Raw genomic sequence first — 18,626 nt, forward strand, 5'->3', positions numbered from 1 at the left:
GGTTCGGCCCCAGAATCTGGTAATGACCTACGTCCACTTAGAATGATATTGATATGGGATCAAAAGTGTGATCAGAGAACTTGGGTTCAATGAGTTTCAACACTCCTCATAAACAATACAAGTTTTCACAGATAATTTCTATAATCTCTATGATTTCCGAGCTCCAAAAAGTCCCTTCCCATGAGCCATCTCTTGCTTTTTATAGGCCCATGAAGGGTTGCCCAATATTGTTACAGATATTATCCCCTAAATCATGGGATATTCAGAAGATTGCATGAAATAAATTCGGGATACATAAGATCTTTCCATAAATGTTGTTTTGCCAGCGGAACCACCGACCAATCTGGTCGTGGTAAAGACAGGTATGTCCTGCTTCTGGTGTGTCTCCTGGTCGATACTCTAGCAGACGCTCCAGGTGTCAGCCACGTGTCAAGAGATTATTCGCCACGTCACAAATGCTAATTTATTGGATAACAAGACATAAATATACATATTTCTTGTCTTTTAGTTTTTTAATGAGAAATTACTTATTTTAATTGTTCTAGCCATTAATTGAATAATATATTATATATAAATTTTTGTTTGCTTTAAATATTTTTAATTAAATAATTAAAAATTTAATCAAATAAACTTTTTAAATACATACTCTTAATTTAGAATTTCTTAATATTATATTATAATGAATATATTTTTTAAAAGAAAATTAGGAAAAATGTAGTTACATTTAAAATTAAATTTACCATATATAATATATAAATCAAAATATAAAAAATACCAAAATTTAAATTATTATGAACACTAAATTTAAAACTAATAAACAACATCAAATGATTTACTTTAAAACTAGAATGCATCATATTTTTATATGTGAAAAGTGTGTAGCTAACAGATTCTTGATTTGATGATATTTTTAAATAAAAATTATGATATTATTTATTGTTATATTATTTTAAATAATATAATATTAGATTAAATAATGTGACAAAATGTGATTTGTCACACCTTGTAACATATTATTGAGAGTTACAAAATTGGACATGTGTGTGCCCAAATGTGACATATTTGGGAGTTACAAAGTCAGTTACAAATTTGTAACTCCCAAATATTACCCAATAATGTAGATTGTATGTTGCACTTTTGAGTTTGGATTTCACCAAGTCATTATGTAATATGGTTGTTGGAGACATATTTTTAACTCTCAATAGGTGTATGGAGGTTACAAAATCATGTGGGAAGAGATTGGAAAGTTTTTTGGAAAACTGAAATTGGGAGGCTGAAATTTGCACTGTGGCCGCGGTCACTGATTATCCCTGGCCACGGCCTGGGGGACAGAGGCCAGTGGTCACGGCCACTGATACTTCTGGGCGCAGTCAGGGGTGCTAACAGCCAATTTCTTTTTCAGTTTTTTTCAATTTGAACGATTCTAACACCCTAAGTAACTCTCAAATCTTCATTTTTATTCCATAAACATTCAATTAAACATTAGTAACAGCCATGGGGGTTGGTGGAATTTAAAATTCAAATGGTATCTCAAACTCTATGAATAGGAGTCTAATCCTCACTTGTAAGACACACAATTTTTCATCCACAAAACATTTGGCTGGAAAATACATCATAAAGGCTTGATAATTCTAGAGAGTTATTTCCTTGTGAGATCCCTTAGTGCTTAGAGAATAGGGAGAAATAAGTTTTTGGACAAAGGTCTTGAACCTTGTTTAAGTTGGTGATCCCCACTACTCTGCACTTTGGTTGTGTGAGTGTGAGAGTTTATCTATTGTTCTTCTTATTATTTTGTTCTTCAACCTCGTTTACTTTTTGCTTCTATCTTATATATTTATTTGTATTGCTATGTTTTGAGTTGTATTATCAATATATCTATCATCTTCTATTTCTATTTACTTGTATTTTTGCAATAGAGTTGTAACACTTGTTTATCTATCACCTTGTCTTTTGTAACCTTTTGCATAGAGTTGTATCATTGGTTTTACCATTTCCATTGAATATAATATATTCTCTAACAATAAAAAGCTTATTCTTTCATTTTCAATGGAAGGAGAAACCGTAGAAATCTTGTGAAAATATAGTAAGTTAAGATAATGTTCTTCTTTGTTTTTTCTTAGATCTAATGACTTTCATATAGCGATAGAAATGAGTATAATAAAATATTATAAATGAGGTTCATTGTTTTCTAATCTTCTTTGCTTTTGCAAATATAGCGGTTGGATTAGAAGATATTTCAACATCTTAGGTTTTATCCTATATTGTTGTTGGTATGTGATGAGTTACCATTTATTTGGGAATTTTAATTTTCCCACTTAAAGAGATGAGCATCTCATTTTATGTGATAAGAAAATATAAACCTAATGGGGTTACATCTTTTGGTGAAAGTACGTTGCCATTGCAAGAAAAGTGGATCAAGGTGGATCCAAAATTTTGAGATCACATATTGTCCAATAGACTTGGAGTCTAGCTAAAGTCTGGTCAAATGAAAAATATTTGAGAATTATTTAGTAACAATAATTCTTAAATATTTAATGTCTCAATGAGGAGACATTACAAAATCGGAGAAGCTATTTTTGAATCTTTACACCAATGGTGAATAGATTGAAGATAATTCTATTCATTTTGGTTATAGATTGTGATATGTTTAAAGTAATCTCAATGAGGAAATAATTTTAAACTAAAGCATGAAAAATCAAAGTGTTTAAATAAATCAATGAAGTTTTATTTTCTTTGATTTAAAGTGTTCAAAATTGACATCTTAAAATTGATTTTATTGATGAGAAAATTAATGGATGTCAAAGTGGTATTTTCAAAAGAATCTCAAAGAGACTCTTAGAAGATACACAAAATTTATTTAAGTGATTTTGAGATCATCTAGACAACTAAAAGTGAAAATTAGTATTTATTTGCTTGGGAAATTTTTACATGTTATTTGTGTTCACATATTTCATTTTGTGAGATGTATAAAAGAAAACAAACAAGTGAATGTTACTTTCAAATAAGTGTGTCTTGCTTTTGCAAGTAAATGAGTCAAAATAAACATCAAGGTTTTGTTTATTGTGAGTTTATCATGTGGCTTAAGGACTCATGATGAACTTTGGAAATTATGAGTATAGATTTATCTTGGAGGATAAACGACTTAATAGAAATGAAGAAATTTTTATTTTAAGGTGATATTTTATTTTCACTTTATGTGAGAAATATAGGGGTGCTTCTCCAAAGTTGAATTAATTTATTTTGTTGATAATAATTGATTAATTTGTTCGTCCTATCAAATAAGTGATTTGGAATTCCACTTTCTAAATTACTTTGGCTATATGTGTATAGAATGAATAAATCTAGGCATGCTTGATGCCTAAAGTTGTTGTTTGTAAAATATTTGATTCAAGAAGGAATCAATTTAAAACATAAAGGAGAATTATAGAAACAAAGAGGTTTCTAGAATTAATATTCAAGAAAAATGTTTATCTTGAATATTGAAGTATAAAATAGTGGAGGTGTTGACTATGGTCAAACTTAGTATTTTAATGGTGTAACCATTTAATCAAACTACAGCTAGCAATAAGGTTTGAATAAAATAATGAGACAATGATTAAGTATGCATACATGAGAAAAGAAATGACTCCAATGGAACATTTCTACATATCAAGGGATGGGACTTAGACTCCCTAAAGAGATTCACGGTTAATGGTAACCTATCTTAATACTAGTAACCAAACTATTATTAGGTTCAATAGATAATAACAAGTCAATCAAGCAAATAGTAATAGTACTCAACATTTTTGTACCGTCTGAGATATAAGTACTAGAGTGTTACCAAAATGAGGGTTAAAACCAAAATGTTTTTTAATAGAACTAAGTCCTGAAAAGAAAAGTATTTTAGGGTAACAAAATATTGTAAGACCTCTATCTATATAGACCTAGGGGTGGTGCCGCCCCTCATGAGAATTGTGAGTCATTCTCAAAAAAAGTCTATGAATGGAATGTGCACATGGTCATTAATGGTGCAAAAGTGAGACATTGAGGTCTCAAGTGAACATAGCAAATGTGTGTGTGTGTGTGTTATCATCGGTTTGTTATTAAGGAATAGTGGTTCAATGCTTCGACAACCAAAATTTCAACAAACTTTGTGATAATTACACTAAGGTAAAATTCAAGTCGAAAGACATTTTATTTTATGCATCAATGCAAATGTTTCTATAGAGAGTGATTATTTAATCAAATGAGGGAATATTATATTTTAATATAATGTTTGATTGATTAAATAAGTGTTACAAAAAATGATTATTTAATCTAAGTGGGGGAATGTTATATTATTTTAAATAATATAATGTAACAAAATTTGATTTGTCACGCAAATGTAATTTGTCACATCTTGTAACATATTATTGAGAATTACAAAATTGTACACATGTGTGTGCCCAAATGTGACATATTTTGAAGTTACAAAGTCAGTTACAAACTTGTAACTCCCAAATATTACCCAACAATGTGTAGATTGTATGTTACACATTTGAGTTTGGATTTCACCAAGACATTATGTAATATGGTTGTTGGAGACATATTTTTAGCTCTCATTAGGTGTATGGAGGTTACAAAATAATGTGGGAAGAGATTGAGACGTTTTTTGGAAATTTGAAATTTGCACTGTGGTCGCAGCCACTGATTATCCCTGGTCGCGACCTAGGGGATAGAGGCCAAAGGCCACGACCACTGATACTTCTGGCCGCAGTCAGGGGTGCTGACAACCAATTTCTTTTTTTAGTTTTTTTTCCAATTTGAGCGGTTCTAACACCCTCAGTAACTTCTAAATCTTCATTTTAATTCCATAAACATTCAATTAAACATTGGTAACAACCATGGAGTTGGTGAAATTTGAAATTCAAAGGGTATCTCTAACTCTATAAATAGGAGCTTAATGCTCACTTGTAAGACACATCATTTTCCATCCACAAAGCACTTGGTTGGAAAATACATCATAGAGGCTTGATAATTTGAGAGAGTTATTTCCTTGTAAGATCTCATATTGCTTAGAGAATAGGGAAATAAGTTTTTGGACAAAGTTCTTGAACATTGTTCAAGTTGATGATCTCCACTACTCTACACTTTGGTTGTGTGAGTGTGAGAGTTTATCTATTGTTCTTCAACCTCTTTTACTTTTTTCTTCTATCTTATATATTTATTTGTATTGTTATGTTTTGAGTTGTATTATCAATATATCTATCATCTTCTATTTATATTTACTTGTATTTTTGCAATAAAGTTGTAACACGTGTTTATCTATCATCTTGTCTATTGTAATATTTTGCATAGAGTTGTATCTTTGGTTTTACCATTTCTATTAAATATAATATATTATCTAACATTATTTCTTTTAAGATTATAGATTATGTTTTGGCTTAATTTTTTTATATTGTTTGTTTCATTCTTTTATAATATATGACATTATTTATTTATTTAAAATTTAAATAATAATTAAAAAATAAAATAATTTTTAAATAAAAGTAAGCAAACATGCATTACTTGTACCTACTAATAATAAATATGTTTGTTTTTGTTACACATTTTTTTATTAGATTTCAAGACTAAGAAGATATTTATAGGCAACCAAGTGTCTCCTGAACAGAGTACTGCATACTGTGGTTTTACATTTCAGCAACATCTGTGGCTTACTAGATAATTCGAGATCTAAGAAGAACTATATATGGACTTTTCTTCTCTGAGAAGAAATAAGGGCATGAAGTTTTGGTAATCAGAATTCAGTAATTACATATAAACACTGAGGTTAACACACTGTAAATACATGATCATGTGAAATATGCCATAAAGAGAAAACAGACCTAAAGATGATTTATCTTTCATGTAAATATTCCTCCAATTATCAATGATATCTATTATGTTTCTTATCATTATGTGTAATATTCCTCCTATTATCAATAATATCTATTATGTTTCTAATTAAATTTTTTTTTATATATATATTCATATAGAGTAATGTTTGAGTACCATTTGTTGGTCATCAAAAAAATCCTTTCCCCCATTCACTTCCAAGATCCTGCAGATATCTCGGTGTCCATACAGCCTTGCATCTGTTAGAGGCTTTGAAATAAAGAAGGAAAAGGTTTAATGATTATGAAACTTAAGAGATACAAATGACAATAAATCAAACAAACAGCTAGCTAAGGACAAAGACACTCATTGGTCTTAACAAAGTATATCATTTAAATGACTTAGTAAAACTTGCAACCAAATTGACCATTTGATTTAATAATATTATTATTCAATTATTCTCAAAACTCAGATGACAAGTCATTCGAAAAATCTCAATCATAAATGAAATGAAAGTTTAGTAAACTTTTAAAGCTCAGGCCCTGAAAAAAAGTGGGCCTAAGATAGTTTTAATAAATTTGAAAAAAATAAATCCTTTTGTATATGTAATTTTTTAATATAATTTTAAATAAAATTAAACTAATATTTAGTAATATAAAATTAAACTAATTTTAAATAAAATGGGTCTGGGTAGGGGTGGGCCCTAGGCACGGGCCTAGCCCGCCTATGCCCAGGGCCGGCCCTCAGGGTATCCAGATTCTAAAAGATTACAATTTTATCATATTTCTCCCTTTATCAATCCATATATAATGCTCTAGCTAGCCTCTATACATCTCTTGATTAAATCTAAAAAAAATCAGATGTTACTGTCTCATACGTACATAAGTAGACACTACATATAGAATGATGAAAATGAAAAAGAACCCAAAGTACCTTAAAATAAAATCAGTGAAGCAAATTATGGCCAATAGTATTAAGTTTTTAGTATAATAATTGTAATAAGAATAGGGTTTGGGTTATAGGTACTTACAGTCCTTTGCCATCGATCAATGAGATTAACATTAGCCTTATGGTGCAGAAGAAGCTCAACAATGGGGGCGTGGCCCTCACTGGCAGCAAGGTGGAGTGCAGTCCTATTGTCATAGTCTTGAACATTGGGAGGTATGCCTTTAATCAACATGAGGTTGAGTCCAACTCTGTCTCCCCTTGAAGCATAACTCAAGAACTTCCCTATGACTTGCATAGCATAATCTTCTGAACAATTTCCCTCTTTTAACTCATCCATTATTTCCTTTCTCAACCAAACCTGCTCACCCTATATACAAATATTTATAAATAAGACTCTTTAAAAATTATTGTAAAACAAAAAACTTTGAAAGATACCCAGTGAAGAATATATAAATACTCTCAAGAGATATAGAAGGATTTTTTTTTACCTTCTTAGAGAATTCGCCAAGGCCTCAGCTACTGAGACATGAATAATCCAAGAAAGGTCTGCAAAGAGTTGACATTTTAAAAAAAAAATGGACGGGTATGTCTATGAAAAAGTGTTTTGTACTTTAGTTCGTTATATAACGCCCCTCTTTATATATAATTTTATATTAACGTGATTTAGTGAAATACGTCCGTATAGTCACCATATATCGACGTTGATATAAAAAGCGCTGGCAAAAATCTTTGTGGTGAGAATTTAATTTATATATAACCTTTATTTCAATGAATTAATTTATCACGAGTATTACACACAAATAAATGATATGATTTTAATTATTAGTTTAAGCTTTTAGATATAATTATTGCAGTAAAAAAACTATTTAACACAAACGAATATAGAATTTATGAAATTATAAATTTCCATCGCTAAAAAATAATGTTACTGTATATATATAAATATATATATATAAAAAGCCATACATGTCTTGATAAGAGAAGCCGTGTCCTCAACTCACCTGCTTATCCAAACCATGTGAGCATGTGTGTCATTCATAAAAAGCAGCGTACTATTTATCACACCAACACAAAAATAAGGATATATTACACAGCTGCTATTATTGTTTTCGCCGATGATCCACACTTTTATAGATACTGCTATAGCCTATAGCTATTGATATTGATTGCAAGTGTAGCTCAATTATGCACTTTTGGATTTTATCTTGGCCAATTTAAACTGGCACGATCATCCAAACCAAAGATACGCAAAACGAGTATTTTATTAAACATCAATTTTGTGTGAGAAGAATTAATGGAAATTTTACCAACAAACACATGTGTCTGCTATCTTACTTTTTATAGCACTAAATCAGAAGTGATATATATATATATATATATATATTAAAACCTACTTGCACAACGTTACAAACAATAGCGGTCTGCAAATATTTTTTTATATTATATGGTCCCTCAATTCATTAATTGCATGCAATGACAATATAAGTGGAGTAGGTTAGGATATGTTTAGTTTAGCTCAAAATTGCATATATGTGTACACAGTATAATAGAGTACACGGCAAATCAATGCAAGGCAGAAAGAGAGAGAGAGAGAGAGAGAGAGAGATGGAAAGTAGTGATGAGTTACCACAAGTGTTTCCGATCAACGGTGGAGGAGAAGATGAGAAGAACTATCAGAGTAATTCCTCGTTACAGGTCCCTCTTCATCATACTTCCTCTCCATTTATTATATTATGTACACTCCTTTCGCAAGATATTGTGAACTCCGAAGAGATGACTTTTTCAAGTGATTAATTTTATTTTAGCAACCTAGCTTTGTGAATTTAAAAGGTGAAAAAATAAGCTCAATTTCGAAATGAAAATGTTATTCAGGACCCGATTTTAATTTACGAGGCCCTTGCTTTGATCATGTTAAGCAGAAAAAGGGAGTAGACGCGAACAATGTGTTTATTAAGGAGGGAATTCTGGACAAGTTGGACGTCGACCAACTCATTGCTGCTTCACAAACTACTCCAAAGGCATTCACCATAGTAGACATGGGATGCCCTGTGGAAATCGACGCACTCGCCGCTCTCCAAAATGTCATCGACACTGTCAAACTCAAAATCGAGTCTAGTGCTGTATATGAACATCTCTCCCCAAACCTCGAGTTCCAAGTCTTCATCAACGGTCCAACCACTAGAGACTTCAACACTCTTTTCAGGTCTATTCCGATGAACAAGCCCTACTACGCTGCTGGAGCTCCAGGCTCCTTCTACGGACGGCTGTTCCCAATATCAAGCCTTCATTTTGTATACTCAACCTACTCTCTCCATTGGCTCTCCAAGGTTCCAGACGGCGTAGGAGACGAAAGGTCTCCGGCCTACAACAAGGGGAAGATATACTGTATGAGTTCCCCAAAGGTGGTAGCGGATGCTTATGAAGCACAGTTCGCTAGAGATATTGAGGCTTTTCTGAAAGCCAGGGAGTTGGAGGTTGTCCCCGGGGGACTAATTGCTTTCTCTATCGTTACTGTGCCGCCTGATTCTAAGTGCATTACGCCTACTTTCTTTGAGATTTTGGGATCTGTTCTCTTAGACATGGCTGCTAAGGCATGTACAGTACAGATTTGATATTAAAAGCTTTATTATAGTAACTAGATTGTGACCTTTCACCAACTTATTTTTCTCATTATTATTTATTGTTTTGCATATGAATAAAAAAAATGTAGGGTATAACAAGCAAGGAGAAAGTAAACTCGTTTAACTTGCCGATATATCTGGCAACCCCACCACAGCTTGTGGGTTTGATCAAGAGAAATGAGAATTTTAGTATTGAGAGAATGGAACAACTATGTCGTCCAAGGGAATTGTTTTACGAAGCAGACTTTCCTGAAAAGCTCACCATACACTACCGAGCTGTTATGGAGAACCTCTTCAGCGATCACTTTGGAACCGAGGTAGTCAACGTTATGTTTGACCAGTTCAAGAACGAAGTCACAGAAACCGCTGTCTTTATGGACTTGAGCCACAAGCAAGGGCTCGAGTCCTTTGTTCTTCTCAAGCGCAAACCTTAACAATAAATTTTACTATTATTTGCAAGGCAATCATTTGTAATGAACTATAATTTGCTCATGTCATGTTACTTGATTTTGAATAATAACATGCAAACTTTACGGTTTTATTATCAACGTTACGTAGATCAAAAAATGTAATCACAAGTTTTGGTTGTTCTCTTTCGAGAAGAAAATACCTTTTCTTTTCTCCTACAAACTAAAGAGAAATACTGCACATGCTTCACTTTAACGAATCATAGATTTACATTATAACTTTCAAAACCTTACGACGGAAAAACCACACTTATTACGTGACAACTTCTAACAGTACTTATGGTCAGCAATTTTAACATTTTTATTCGCATAATGGTGCTGATCATAAAACTTGACATGTCAACATATTAAATATTGATTCAAACCTATATTATAACGATCTAGCAGCAATGACGTTTTGCAATTTTTCGTGTCACAGCCTCTATATATAAAAACTCAGAATCAAATTTTGTTCAACTAAATGTTTCGGAATCCGATATATGCCTATTTAGACTCAAGCTACGTGAGCCAACAGTAGAGTTGTTCGACCTTAAGGGCCAAGCCAATTAGTAAATTAGGATTTCTCATAATAAACAAATAGCGCCAATGATTATTAACGCAGGGAAGTACAGCCGCAAAAGAGACCAATGAATTATTCAAGGCCATGGAAAAAGAACAAAATAAACATTTCCTCTTCCAATCTCAATACATTTTTCTTGAAATTAGACAAAATTGTTTTGAACTGTTCATAACTATGAAATAAATCCTACGACTAATTCTAAAATATTCGAATTTGATCCTACTAAAGAGTATATGCATAGGAAGAAAGAGTAGAACTTACAGATGTTTGTTATACAATGAGTGACTCCAGATATTTTCTTCCACCCCCAAAACGTCTGAGTCGTGAATTTTTTCAATTGTTTCATTTTCTTAGGAGCAGTGCCTAATACATTAATAAAAATTTCTTGGATATCAAAAACTTTTGCAGCACTTCACCATTTTCTTCATTTTTCTCGGCAGCAGTACCAAAAGCATTACTTCCGTTAGCATCTTATCTTTACCAGTCTTTAGCGTTGATGCATTCAGCACTGCACTAGTCACTAGCAGAAAACAAGTTCCATTATCCACACAACCATTACAGAACATTCACCTCATGGTAGCTAGATGGTAACTGAGATGTATCGACATCAATTTTAACAATATTCAATGCGTAAAAACCATCAAACTGCTAAATGCCGTCAATCATGAGAAACATTAGAAGCAATGTTATCATTTCTTTAACTTCATCTAGCTTCGAAGCAGTCTGTCAGATGCAATGTTATCTTTTCTTTAACTTCATCTAGCTTCAAAGCACTCTGTCAGATGATCGGTACTTTCTGGACATCTAAAGTTGGACCAATTTCATCCCCTTGTGATGCAACAGGCATAGTTATAATTGATGGACATGTTTTTAAAGATAGGGTATCAGCATCCTTAGTGTTAGAAGTAACATTGGGCTTGACATCATTTTGAAGTTCTACAGTGCATTGCTCCACAAACTCCATGGTTGATGGAGGTATATCCATGGAAATTGATTCTATATCCATCGCACTTTCTTGACCACCTTTTCCGAATACATGATCCATAGAACTGTTAGTATTAGTGACAGCAACATCTTGAGAAGAAAGCTGTTCAGTTTCTGGGCTAAACAAAAGTTTCTCCGGGTTGTCAGAAAGGATACCATTAGAAACAACCTCATCAACAGAGTGTAAACCCGGTGGAGAAATACAGATGGATGATGGGTCAATATCCATCTCAGCACATGTAATATCTTCTCCAATACTCTCACCAAGCGTAATATCTTCTCCAATACTCTCACCACACATATCATTCAACTCAGCACCTACATCTCCTGTAATACTGTCATTGGCCTCATGTCTGTTCAAAGAACCTTTCTCCTTGTAAGCCAACATGTCCTCACTTCTCTCATTTACAAACTCTTGACCTTCATCAACAGAAATTGGCTGAACCTTACTAATATCGCTGCTTTCAGAAACAAGTGCACGTATCTGCTTCTGAACAAAGACTGCTAATGAAACAGCATGATCCCGAATCAAAGAATCATTGGGTGGGCAGTGTAGCAAATTCATCAACACCTTATGATACTGCAGCATGCTGATGGATGGCATGGCAGACTTTTTTTGGAGGCAGATGCCAATCACTTTTAGCATATGCTCACACATGTTGCCTATTTCAGCCCAGCGGCAGTCACAGATACCAAACTGTGAACCAGGATTCCAAACAACATGAACCCTTTCTCGATCAAGCTGATCAATAACTTTTGCATTTCCACCTTCCATGACAACATCAGAATCTGAAATCTTCAAAGCTTTACGCCAATATGTTAACCCACTCACCCACTCCTCTTTCCTGTATCGGGCAAAAGCATCCTTCCCAGAGTACTCATCAAGCCAAAAATAGGAATGCACTTTGGTATTCAATTTATCAACCAACCAATCAGTTCTTTGATAGACAACAGAATTCTTCTCATTCAACAACCTAATTTTCAATTGGTTGTGGTAAAACTCCATTGCTGCACAGGTCTCTTGGCTAGCAACAGGAAGAGTTTGTAGTGCAATGATCCACTTCCCTGAGTAGAAAAGAAAGTTCTCACATTAATGACTTCCACATAAATATAATGGAGTACACAAGAAGCTCCTCTATAAAAGCCTGTGAACTTGGAGTAGGTTTAATCTTTCACTCAATAAAATAAAACCCACCACCAAAGACAATGGCTAAATTATTTGCAAAAATATTACTAGAGTAGATAGTCTACTTGAAATAATAAATACGAACCTAATCTAGGATACCAAGTTGCCTTAAAATAATCCATAAAATCTGCTTCATCAACAAAATCTTGCATCAAATCCTCGAACAAGCCCACTGTCCCTTGTCCTTGGCAGATAACATCCACAATCTGGCCAAGTCGTCTCGACATCTCAACCCGAATATCATTTTCTGTACATTTCTGCATTATTTTTTTATGCCATGCATGACGAACTCGCCAAAAGCTTATCAGCACAGAGCACTGGAAAACATCCCTGAATATAATGTAAAGAAAACAATGATTTATCTTTAGTTTAAACAAGCATTAATATTCATAACACTACTCACAAGAAAAAATATACATATATATATTTATATGAGTCACCCGATTCACTTCATTAAGTTCCCTTTAAGCTCATTAATAAAATACAAAGAAAAACACTTCATAAATAGGAACAAGGATCACTCTCCAGAGCATCTACAGAACTGCAGTAGTAAATGCTTGGAACCATAGATGTCCCACATGCTTGTAGGACTCACTACCCAGCTCATTAATTGAAAGAAAGCTACTGAGATTACATATTCTTTTTGATGTTGGGAAGAAAGACTAAAGCAACTAACCTTATTACATGAACATCGGCCAGAGGATCATCAATGATAAACCCAGCCAACAGCCATGTAGGATCTTTTGTTCGAACTCTATTATAAAGGGCTCGCAACCACTTATCTGTGTCGCAGCTTGCAAACCTTGGAGATATTATCCATGCGACTGGGATGGCCTTGTTATCAGGGTTGAATACAAGAAGACTGTGAACAGGATGCTAGATAGATTGCAAAAACAAACATCACAAATAAACTTACCAAATTAGAAGTTTTCTCTTCAATAATTCTCAAAAAGAAAAAGAAACAGAAAGTTTACAAACATGAAGAGAAAAAATCACCTTCAATTTGTTTGTTCCAAACTTTGAATCAGAGACTAAAAGGCTGCGATTGCCGAAGCGGATCATTTGTTGCAACTGCCACTCTGTTTGGATGCCCAAAGTAAATGGGTCAGAATCAGAGAAATCCTCAAAAAAGAAAACATTACCCTGGTGGCCTTCCACCCACATATGGATGCTGACAGAATCATCAATGTCCAATTCATACGTAGAACGCCGGATGCTTCTCTCCTGTCTACGAACATACCGATGTGTTAAAAGGTCATCACGATTACATGGACCACCCTGTTTTTCCACTGATTCATTGTGTCTCTGCATTATGGTCTCCACAGAGACCCCCACATATAGCAGAGACAACACACGAAGTCGAAGATCTTCTGAGATGTAAGGGGCAAAAACAGCACGTGTTCCAGCAGCCTTCTTATCCTGTGGACCATGGCACGGTAGCCCTTTCTTATCAACATGCTTATCCTCATTATATATGATGAGTGCTACTGAAGGTTCAGCAATTAAGCGTTTCACGATAAAGTGGCAGGTGCATCCTCTTTTGGTATTTGGTCGACCAGCATTTTTTTTCTTGGGGACATAAGTGTTCCGACTAGGTCTTACAATGCCACCTTTCCGATGGTCGTCAGGACCAAATGAACACCAATATCTACACATTAACAAGACAACATAAGCTGACAGGAACATAAATAACATTTAAAAACAACTAGAGGCACAAAGATGGAACTTACAGAATATATTCAAGAACTCCATCAACCTTTGGTTTATAAGACGTTGTTGGGTGTCGTCTTCGCCTTGCCTCAACATGAAATCTTGTTGGGCAATCTTTGTTCGAGGATTCACCCCTTACAAAATCATCCACTCTGGCAAAGGGGATCAGAGCCACTCTATCTATATTATCACGCCACCCCTCCACCTTTGACCACACAATATCATTAGAAGAAAACTCCAAGGTCGGAGGATTCTGCACAGGGAGTGATAGAATCTCATCCCATCTAGCCATCTGCAATGGACTAACCGATCTCATAAATAAACATTTCAAATAGAATTAAAAATGAAAAGAATAGAAAAGTAGTGGAATATGCAAGTAGCAGAATCTAGCCTTTAATTCGTAATCTAGTTCCAGAAAACCAATTTATACGATCCAACTTCTTGGAATTCAGTTGGGTAGGAAAATAAAATTCCAAATGTTTCACTGCCTCTCTCCTATACTTCAAATTTTAAAAAAAACATATGCAGACGAAATACGAAAAAGAAAGGCTCCTACATCAGCTATCTAGGAGCATTATTCATCGTATCCTAACAACGAGAAATTTCATTTTCTTGTCAACACCTGGAGACACGCATAGAGTTTCCCCTTTGTTCACGGAGCGTCTTCAAGTTGAACTAACCAATTACCATGTTTCCATTTACAGTCTCTCCTCGCCTTAAACTGAGTTATTACTTCGGAGTTATAGATACTGATACCCACAAGCAACACACATACAGCAATTACGAAAAGAAATATCCCATTACTGGCAACATGCTCCAACCGCAGCAAATTACTTTATCCTTCAAGACCCACTAAATTTTTCCTTTCTTTGTTGTTTTTCCGTTTTTCCATACAATAATTAAAACCCTAACAAAAACATAAAAGGAGAGAGAATGCTAAACCCCAGATTATCATTGACAGAAATTTATACAAAAAGAGCATGAGCCCAGCAAACATATGTGAATAAGACTATAGAAATAATAGAACTAGGCCAACTTTACCTTGCTTGAATAATGAGCAATAGGACGGACCCTCTACCGCTTTTCTTTACGACAATCTCTGCGTTAAAAAGGACGGAGGTTTTAGGCTGAAACACAAAACCCTTCTATGTAATATATACATATGTATATATATACTAAAGAAAGCACTCAGCTGTGATGGTGGCAATAGTCGACTGGTGAGAAATGAGGAGAGGAAGTCGGCAAAGGGGTTGTCAAAGAAAAGCGTTAGTAGTTGTTCTTTTATATATATATATATAAAACTATATATAACAGACCATAACTCAAACCGCGAAACGGAGCTTACATAAAAGACGTCGTTTTCCGGCGGCGGCGGCGAAGTCGAGGTCGCCGGAAGCGGCAATTGAAGGGAAGACCTGAGAGGGCAATGTCGGTGGACTGTGTTTGAATGAAAAAACTACGGAGTACTAAAAGTACCCTATTTTGTTGGATATTTTTAAAATATGAAATCAAATAAAAAAAAATGTTTTCTTTTAAGTTTAGAAAGTTGAATATGACAATCCAAAAATTGAAATAAAATATAAAACATACCCTCATGTTGTTTTTTTTACAAATATACCCCTCATGTTTAGAATTGGTTTGTTTTTCTTTTTTGACGTGGGGTCCACATAGGTACACTAACCCCTCGAAATTACTAAATGGGTATACTATAGGTCTAATTTGTTAGAAAACAGTTTTTAAAGTAATCATAAAAAACTATTTATCATCTAGTTAATTTTTTATATAATTAATTTGATTATAAATAATTTTCTATGATACATGTAAATCATTTTTCAACAAAATTAACTTATGTGATACACATTTAATAAATTTAGGGATTTAAATAATACAAAATAAAATTTAGGAGCCTGAGTGAGACTTTTTAAAAAATATTAGAGACTTCTACCGAAATAAACTCAAATTTGTATCATCTAATAATTATGTTTTAAAAATACAACCTTATTCTTGAAGTACAATTATAAATTTTTCTTTCAAAAGTATAATTTTTTATGGGAAAATATTAGTTTGGTCTTTGTGTATTTTCCAAATACGTGATTAGCTCATATGTTTTGTTAAATGATAATTCGAATCATATGTGTTTAGAAAATAGATCAAAATAATACATTATACCCAATTTTGGTAAAAAAAAATCAAAAATAATATTTCATTCTCAGCTCCTCGATTACTTTCTCCACTTTTTTGAACTCATCGCATCACTAACGACCTCGATAATTAATTTTATAATTGAAAATATTTTGACAAAAATCGGGTCTAGGATACTATTTTGATCTATTTTGTAAAACATATGGTATAAATTGTCATTTAACAAAACACAAGGGTCAAAATGGTATTTAACTAGATGCGCTTAGTTTTATTTATAAAATTTATTAATTATGTTTATTAAAATTTTATGATTTTTATATAAATTTCAAATAAATAAACAATATTATATATAAAAGAATGACATAAACATATTTAAACAAAAATTAAACCAAAATATTGTTTATGATTTTTTTAAAAATATATATAATTTAATAACTTTTTAGATCACAAACTACCATATTTAAGGTACAAAACATTCATGATATTATTCAAATTACACCTTAATAATTGGAGAACAAGTTTGTTTATTCTTGATGAAAGATAAATGATATTCTAATTTCTTATGTAGTTACACAATAAAGCTCTAAAACATTGAATTAGAAATTAATCAACAGAAAACCAGATCTGGTTTGGAAGAACAAGTTTTAAACATTCAAAGCAGATCAACCAATAACCCATTAACAAAAATGGTTTGATTCTCTCTAAAATTCCACTGAAGCCACATAACTCGAATCACAACTTTATTATCTATGCTCACCTCTCATTCCCACCGCTACATTTGATAAAAAAATTGTGATAAACCATTATTTCAGAGAGCTAAGCTTTGGTCGAGTAAAGGATGTTCCCGAAGCATTGCTTATGGTGAGAGATCGAGGAGCTTATGGGGATTGAGATTTTGGTCTTGAGCATTTTGACAATGAAATCACTGGTGCAACCTCCCTTGCCACGCGAACCTAGATCTAACTCATGGATGTTGAAGCTTAGCCCAAGATCTCTGCGTTGGGGATGATGCGGAGTGGATTCGGCTAGGGTTGAGGACGAAGGGTGCTGAAGGTGGAGGCGATCTGTGATAACTCCATTTTAGTGTTGTTTTAGGATGTGTTTTTGTGGTAATCTTGAGTATTTATGTTTGTTTTGTGTAAGATTACGCTTGTTTTTGTCTTTGTTGTAGGTTGGTGCGTTGAATCATGAGTTAAATGCTAAAAGAAGAGGAAATGGTGGAAAAATGGAACTTTTGGTGGTTGTTTGACTCAAATTGGTGCTAAGGATGAATAATAATAAGTTTTGATGAAGGAAGGATGTCAAAATGTTAAAATCTGAAAAGAAAAGAAAAATAGAATTAGAGTTGCGGCATGGGCGTAAGGGCCGTGACTCTAGCAAAGTCAGAGACTGAAGGGTTGCTGAAAGGAATTAGAGTTGCGACTTGGTCAATAGAGTCGCGGCGCTAGAAGAAGTCAGAGGCGAATCTAGGAGGTCCATGGAGAGGCGGGCTGCGGGTTTAGAGGTTCGCGGCGCCTGGAGGGCTAACCAGATTTTGAAGAGTTTTAAAAAGACACAGGCCGCGACCTAGGAAAGGCCAAGTCGCGGTCCGCCTATGAAAAAAGAGGAAATCGTATTTTTTTAGTATAAATTCATACTTTAGGATTTAATTAGGGAAATGTCAGATTTTAATTACGAGTTTAGAGATTAATTTTGCTTTTGAGATTAGTTTTTCTGCACTTTCATATTTTTTTTTTAATTCTTCTTCAAGTGTTTGAATTTTATGTTTCTGAATAATTATTTTGTTTTTTTAGTCATGTCTGATATGACCTAAGCATTTATATCTATGGTTTAATGTAATCACTTGGATTTCTATTTAATTTAATTATGATGTTTTATTGATTTTTCTTTTTTATTCTAATCTATATAATGTTTGCTTAATGCTAGTAAATATTTTATTCTAATCAAATATTTGCTTGATTTATGATTTTGATTCAAAATTCGAAAGATGAGAATTGAATATGCTATTGTTATATAGACATAGGTTACATATTGGACGAAAGTACTTGTATGGCCTGTGTAGTAATTAGGTTTCTATGCTTAATGCCTGCTATATGTTTAAGTTTATCACAAAGATGTAGAAAACCTGCATATAGGTTGAGATCTTATATATTGAAAAAGAACAGGAATCAATTTTT

General features: G+C 33.4%; 3 protein-coding genes across 6 annotated transcripts in view; 1 reads left to right on the forward strand and 2 right to left on the reverse strand.

Annotated features, from left to right (window-relative positions):
• Positions 1 to 7,357, reverse strand: part of LOC133818558 (integrin-linked protein kinase 1-like) — a 31,207-nt gene extending 23,850 nt beyond the window's left edge. Inside the window, exons 1-3 of one of the 2 annotated variants that reach the window (XM_062251490.1) lie at positions 7,269 to 7,357; positions 6,863 to 7,147; positions 6,010 to 6,102 (exon numbers count right to left, since the gene is read on the reverse strand). In XM_062251490.1, coding sequence (XP_062107474.1) covers positions 6,010 to 6,102; positions 6,863 to 7,117 — 348 coding nt within the window. In that variant the 5' untranslated portion in view covers positions 7,118 to 7,147; positions 7,269 to 7,357. The remainder of the gene's footprint in view (positions 1 to 6,009; positions 6,103 to 6,862; positions 7,148 to 7,268) is intronic. The other variant, XM_062251491.1, reaches the window with a different exon arrangement.
• A 968-nt stretch (positions 7,358 to 8,325) lies between these two features.
• Positions 8,326 to 9,893, forward strand: LOC133818560 (probable S-adenosylmethionine-dependent methyltransferase At5g37990). 2 transcript variants are annotated; one of them, XM_062251494.1, is made up of 3 exons: positions 8,326 to 8,475; positions 8,697 to 9,371; positions 9,491 to 9,893. In XM_062251494.1, exons 1-3 carry the CDS (start codon positions 8,347 to 8,349, stop codon positions 9,833 to 9,835), a joined length of 1,149 nt encoding a protein of 382 aa, XP_062107478.1. In that variant the 5' UTR covers positions 8,326 to 8,346; the 3' UTR covers positions 9,836 to 9,893. The 2 variants fall into 2 exon arrangements, with proteins under 2 accessions (XP_062107478.1, XP_062107479.1); XM_062251495.1 differs by having other exon boundaries at positions 8,700 to 9,371.
• Positions 9,894 to 10,413: 520 nt separating this feature from the next.
• On the reverse strand, positions 10,414 to 15,810 carry LOC133818559 (uncharacterized). 2 transcript variants are annotated; one of them, XM_062251492.1, is made up of 7 exons: positions 15,653 to 15,810; positions 15,349 to 15,521; positions 14,328 to 14,599; positions 13,594 to 14,245; positions 13,274 to 13,473; positions 12,683 to 12,927; positions 10,414 to 12,476 (listed from the first exon to the last, which is right to left on the reverse strand). In XM_062251492.1, the coding sequence occupies exons 3-7, from the start codon at positions 14,597 to 14,599 to the stop codon at positions 11,206 to 11,208; spliced, it is 2,640 nt and encodes an 879-aa protein (XP_062107476.1). In that variant the 5' UTR covers positions 15,349 to 15,521; positions 15,653 to 15,810; the 3' UTR covers positions 10,414 to 11,205. The 2 variants fall into 2 exon arrangements, with proteins under 2 accessions (XP_062107476.1, XP_062107477.1); XM_062251493.1 differs by having other exon boundaries at positions 15,349 to 15,406; positions 15,653 to 15,803.
• Positions 15,811 to 18,626: the final 2,816 nt, after the last annotated feature.

This window comes from Humulus lupulus, chromosome 2 (genome assembly GCF_963169125.1).
Source record: "Humulus lupulus chromosome 2, drHumLupu1.1, whole genome shotgun sequence".
Classification (NCBI taxonomy): domain Eukaryota; kingdom Viridiplantae; phylum Streptophyta; class Magnoliopsida; order Rosales; family Cannabaceae; genus Humulus; species Humulus lupulus.